At 43.6% G+C, this 5,570-nt stretch overlaps 1 protein-coding gene across 3 annotated transcripts; it reads right to left on the reverse strand.

Moving 5' to 3' along the window:
* Nucleotides 1-1,350: 1,350 nt before the first annotated feature.
* LOC115726974 lies at nucleotides 1,351-4,991 on the reverse strand. Of its 3 annotated transcripts, XM_030657077.2 has the most exons (7): nucleotides 4,605-4,991; nucleotides 4,090-4,257; nucleotides 3,930-4,007; nucleotides 2,941-3,006; nucleotides 2,696-2,761; nucleotides 1,974-2,619; nucleotides 1,351-1,906 (listed from the first exon to the last, which is right to left on the reverse strand). In XM_030657077.2, exons 1-7 carry the CDS (start codon nucleotides 4,896-4,898, stop codon nucleotides 1,860-1,862), a joined length of 1,365 nt encoding a protein of 454 aa, XP_030512937.1. In that variant the 5' UTR covers nucleotides 4,899-4,991; the 3' UTR covers nucleotides 1,351-1,859. The 3 variants fall into 3 exon arrangements, with proteins under 3 accessions (XP_030512937.1, XP_030512936.1, XP_048138816.1); XM_030657076.2 differs by having other exon boundaries at nucleotides 1,351-2,619; XM_048282859.1 differs by having other exon boundaries at nucleotides 1,351-2,619; nucleotides 4,090-4,199; nucleotides 4,604-4,991.
* Nucleotides 4,992-5,570: the final 579 nt, after the last annotated feature.

A 5,570-nucleotide genomic window follows, 5' to 3' on the forward strand; every position in this document is an offset into this window, starting at 1 on the left:
ACTATTTAAAAATTTTAATTTGTCTAACTCAAATTCTTAAACTGTACTCTCGTGCATCAATTGATAGTCACCACAAAAAGGTTCGTTCACGCTAACCTCTTGCAACATCAACTCTAATTAGATTCGTCAAATCGGTGGATCGAATCAGACTTGGGTCAAATCATAAATGGTCCAGCCTAAATAGACTCATTTAACCCGTTTATAATTCATTTATTGCAATGCAAATTTAGTGACTCATACCCAATCCAACCCGACATATTTTCCTAAAACACTTCCATAATTAATCAAATCTGTGAAGACTTATACTCAAATCGAGGCAAGAGTGCGAAGAGCGCGAACACGAAATCAAGTGAGAGCAAAAGAAAATGAAGAGAGTCATAGAGATATATTGGATCTAAGTAAGTTATAACTCACTTTTAATCTATTTAGAACCCATTTATGACTCATGTAACTTTCATATTATATTTAATTTCATAAATGAAGACCCATATAACAACTCATTCAATTATATATGGATTAAGAAATGAATTTATGACTCATTTTGACATATCTAACTCTAACTAACCAGAATCAAAAGGACTTGATTAAAGAAATTAAAAGTTAAAGACTCGGTTAGAAAATTAATTCAACTTCGAAGATAAGGCATTTTGTCTTTTGTTTTTATTTGGCAAAGATCGAAACCTCAAATCAAACCAAACCAAATACTTTTACTCATTAAAACCAAGCCAAGCAGTGATAGAGGAGACTAGCATTTTTCTAAGTTTTTACAGTATCACCCTATGAAAAACATTTTTCAATCTAAACACCTTGATCCAAATTGATCAACAGAAGTCCAAACTGAACAACACAATAAGGCATCACTTGTCTCGCGAAAAATAAATAGTTTTGGAAAACGAATTTCTAAAAACGATCACTTGTATTACTTACAGAAATGAATGAACAACAAATGTTATCATCATCTACGAAAATATCTAAACATAAATTGTTGATGACAACGAACAAATTTTCCACTGAATAATTATTTCAAGCAATTTAAACGATCAATAAAATATCCAAATTATTTATATTTTTTTGTGGAACAAACAGAACTTAAAATTACTCAAGAACATTTCCTTTCCAAAATAAGTTGCAGAAATAGTCCAATATGAAAAAACTTCCAAACAGAATACAGGCATTGTTCTGTCACATGGGACTGGCAGCGTAGTCATGCCTCAGAGACAAAACAAGGCCGGCTTTGTAAATTGGAAAAAGAAAACGCAAAAGGGCAGCACCGTAGTCATGCCTCAGAGACAAAACAAGGCCGGCTTTGTAAATTGGAAAAAGAAAACGCAATAGGGCAGAACTTGCGTCTGAAACAATAAGCTTTGAATTCTTCGGCCAAAACATGGACATCTAAGATTGAGTATCCATACAATAAGCTTCTACTTCAATCTGAAGCACAACTTCACTTGTCCTATCTTTAGTCTTATCTTTCTCTTCCCTGCTCATGTTAATTCAGCCTCAAAAGTCACAATAAGCAAAACTCTCACCTTTCAGGCTTTGCCTCTATATAAAAGGGCGCCGAAAGACCTATCTCTCTAACCTTCTCATGCCAACCATAGAGAAAAAACCGATGTGGCTTGGCATTAGAGCGCTGGGATACGTAAAAGCTTAACCATGTTTTCTTGTACGGAACTCGCGGTCGCGATAAATACCAAAGAAACCGAACGTCTTCTGGCCTAGCTTTTATTCTTCTCATCCTATTTCACAATCTCTCCGAGAATTTCAACAGAGCAACCGACACTGGCGGCCATGGATGCTCTTCAGCCTCGTGATCTCTTTCCTCCTTTTCCTCGCCTCCGCTGCTGCAACTGCATCAGCTAGCTTCTTTCTGGTGTATGCATCCAATTCTTGATGGTTCTCTTTCCTGACAAAAGATGCGTCACTAACACTCGGTGAAATTACTTCACAGTCGGGAGTGGCAAGGTCCTCACTTATTCCATTCTCATATTTGACAGAAGATCCAGTCTCGATGGAACTTGGAAGCGCAGGTGTAGGAGTCACTTCTTCATCCCGGTCACCTCCATCTGATGGAGACTCGATGGGGATTTCATTAAGATCATTCTTTATTCTGCATCTGGTCGGGCTAGGAGCTTCTGACTTGACCATGATAGGCACATGGGAATTGCTTTCCTCCGTCTGTGTGACAGTTCTGGAAGAACTATCACTGACTTGGTTTATTGCAGAGTCTTCATCTCCTTTATTTTTGGGGCAACAAGAAGCCTCTTGGTGCTGCACACTCCCTGGATCCGGAACAGTGAAGAACCACGGACACGGTAATAAATACACAGGAGGTCTTGGGGTAGATGCATTTGTCAGGTTTTCTTGTTCACGAAATGTATTGAGCTTGCAAAATGCTGACACTGTTGCACTTGGCGAGACATCAGGAGTATTTGGAGGACCTTCTTGTGATTGGCCCGTGTTTGTTGGTTGAAACACTGGAGGCCAGAAAAGTGGTGCGAATGGACTCCTATACCACAGCATCGGGCAATTTGCCTGAGGAGTAGCCATCTGTGTAGGCACTTGCCTTTGCTCAGCTGGAGGTGTAACCTCTTTCTCCGGTGTCATTGACTTTGCCATCTGCCAAATCAGGAGATGTCATCCACAGACAAATATTTGGTATCTTACCTACAATTTTAAAATCAGCTATACGTACCTGTGCTTTAAGATGCTTGTTTGTAGTATCCAGTAACTGATACTCTCTCAAAGCTGACTCCTTTCCCTGCTCCAAAGATACAAGCATTAAAAAACACCTTCATGGTTCTCAACAGCATTTAACATTTGTCAAGACAGAAGAGAAAAGATTGGGAGTTGAACCCAGAACTTTGCTCAAGGAAATTAACACAAAACTCGATATTCATTCTAACATCGACCTTTACGGGAAAGAAAAGGCTCACTTACTTTCTTTAGCTTCTCATTTTCTTGGGTAAGCTCAGCAGCTCTTCTGGTCAATTCTTCACATAAAGCCTGCAGAAATTAATTCTCCACTTAAGGGGAAAACAAAATTACAAGCAACATATAAGGTTAACCTGATTAAACGGAATGGTGTATTGAGCATTGACATTGGCAATTAGTAGAAGTCATTCATCATTAAGGAATTCAGTGGCACAGCCAATAACAGGGGAATCAAGCATTTTAATGACTTGACAACCTTGATCAAGACTTGATAAAAGGGAGACATAGAGAATCTTCCTAGGAGGAATATCAAGCTACATGTTTTGAAATGGGTCTGGAATCTTTATCTATGCAGAAAGAAGGATACGCGATCAACCCTCAAAATGTATAACATCTGTCGCATACAATCACAGAGCTTGTCAAATAACACATACAGCCCCAGCAACACTGATTGCTTGTCATCCATATGTGTACCAAAGAACCATGCACTCATTCTCATCCATATACCCAATTGATCGGTACTCAGAATGGGAGAACTTATAGGTACACAAGCATCTGAAGGGTAAGGAGGTCGCCAGATTCTCATGTAGCTGAGGTATTTTGGGTCCTTGCAGATGTTTCTCAATCAAGCAGCAGCCTTTTAATCGTTAAATAACATTTGCCAAAGTGTTGCCGCATATTAGAAACCGATGTTCGCTTCATTTTTTCCAAATATTCCCTATAAGCATTAATTTCTTATAGTCAGGTTCATCCACCAATGCACGTCACCCCAAATACATTGGAAATCCCCTTGATTATACAGAACACGAAAAAAAATTATAGAACGACACAAATATGTATCTTCAAGGTAAATTGAAAAATAATCACTGTCAAGCTTCCGAGAGCAGAAGAAACTACCTCATGAGACAATGTATGCAGACATAGACGGTCACAAAATACAAAACCAAAGCCGAAGAAAGCACACTGGCCCAATGAACGGAAAGAGAGCATCTCACCTGCCGTCGGCGAATCGTACGCCTTGCAGATTCCCTGTTTGCTAACACCCTCCGAAGCCTCTTCGCTTCTTTTTCAGCCTGAGCGGGAGAGAGAGAGTGACAACCAAATTCAGTATTAACAAACATGACAAGACAAGAGGAAGCTAAATGGCAATATCACCTCGCTTGGATTATGTCTCGAACGGCCCACACCTGATGACAAGTAACTCGTGCTGCACATGTTGCCCCCACTATTTAACACATCAGTGTCCTCTTCAGCCTTTACTTGCTCTGGAACTACATTACCGCTCGTGTTCTCAAGCTGATGCTCCCACAAGACAGCACCCTCCTGCCACAGAACAAGGATTCCTCTTAGGTAATCTAACCGGTCACAAGTCTGGTGAACAGAATAGAAATTTGGCAAAATGCGATAGTCCAAAAGACTCGCCATTGACAAAATAACATCTACTCACCATTGTCAACACTGGATAACTATTCAACTTGCCATGACGAAACAATTTCTATCTACAGTTGGCATGTCAACACTCAATATCGATCCGCCGAAGCATATCATTTTCATAAGGTTAATCTCACGAAACATATTCACAACTGAAAACCAAGCCTAATCCTCGGTCTAATCGAATAAGATAGAACATTGGAAACTACGAACCGAGCCGTAATCTCAGAGACACGAACCTCGGGAGGATCCGCACCCCGAGCCGCCGGGCCGCCGGCGGGACCCGCCATCAACGCCGAAGGACCCGGCGTCTGCGGCGGCGGCGACCCGCTCCTGGCTCGCTTCTTCATACCCTTGGCCCTGCTCCCCCATTTCCCGCCAGAGCTTCCGGTGCTCCGCCGCAAGGCGAAATGAGCCAGGTCGGCCAGGGCCTCCGCCGCCTCCAACTCGATCTTGACCAACCGATCCGCCGCCGCCGCCTCCTGGGACCCCTCCTCATCCGCCGACGACGGCGAGCAGCCCTCCGCATCCATCGGAAGCACCACCCCGGAACAGGGCGCAGCCCACGCTATACTTCGAGCGAAGGAAAGCGCTGAGAAGTGCAAGGAGTGCGTACTAGAGGAGAGCGAGATGGAGAGAGAGAGAGGGGGGGAGAGATAGAGAGTCTACTAAAGGAAGACTGGGTTTGATTACGGGCCCACAGTTGGCAATGGAGCGACACGTGTCGGAGCAACTCGGGATGGGGACAGCCCCCCAATGCTAACTTGTAACCCCGTCCCGCCAAGCCCCGCCCAGATCAACCACGCCGATCCGCTCGCCACGTCGCTCCCGGATCCCGCCACGTAGGACGGCCCGCACGCGCGCGAGGGGACAGCGCACGTGCCGGCGCCCTATGGATAGGAGAAGGGGGAGACACAAGAGCGGCATTGGTCGCCTCGAGGTGCGAAGCGGTACGTGGGCGGGCAGCTGGGCGCCACGTGGCGGGCTCGGATTGTTCGGCCTGGGACCGTCTCGTCTGGTCGTCGCCGGTTTCATCGCGTGTGCCGTTGGTGGTTTACCTCTTTGGTTTCATTTTTTTGTACTTGTCATCTTTGGCATAGAACAAGTAGAAACTCCCGTATCTATCCGGTTGTTAATTTTGGCTTTTGTTCGATTTTTCTGGACTCCACTTTCAGAACGTCATTTAACACGACACATTTGAATCT

The sequence above is a fragment of the Rhodamnia argentea genome, chromosome 7 (genome assembly GCF_020921035.1).
Source record: "Rhodamnia argentea isolate NSW1041297 chromosome 7, ASM2092103v1, whole genome shotgun sequence".
Taxonomy (NCBI): Eukaryota; Viridiplantae; Streptophyta; class Magnoliopsida; order Myrtales; family Myrtaceae; genus Rhodamnia; species Rhodamnia argentea.

Excerpts from the sequence above, each read along its gene's own strand:
- LOC115726974 (XM_030657076.2), bottom strand. The coding sequence starts at position 4,898 with ATGGATGCGGAGGGCTGCTCGCCGTCGTCGGCGGATGAGGAGGGGTCC. Across the intron at positions 4,008-4,089 it reads CGAGACATAATCCAAGCGAG|GCTGAAAAAGAAGCGAAGAG; the intron begins GTGATATTGCCA and ends TCTCCCGCTCAG. Across the intron at positions 2,762-2,940 it reads AAAATGAGAAGCTAAAGAAA|GGAAAGGAGTCAGCTTTGAG; the intron begins GTAAGTGAGCCT and ends TCTTTGGAGCAG.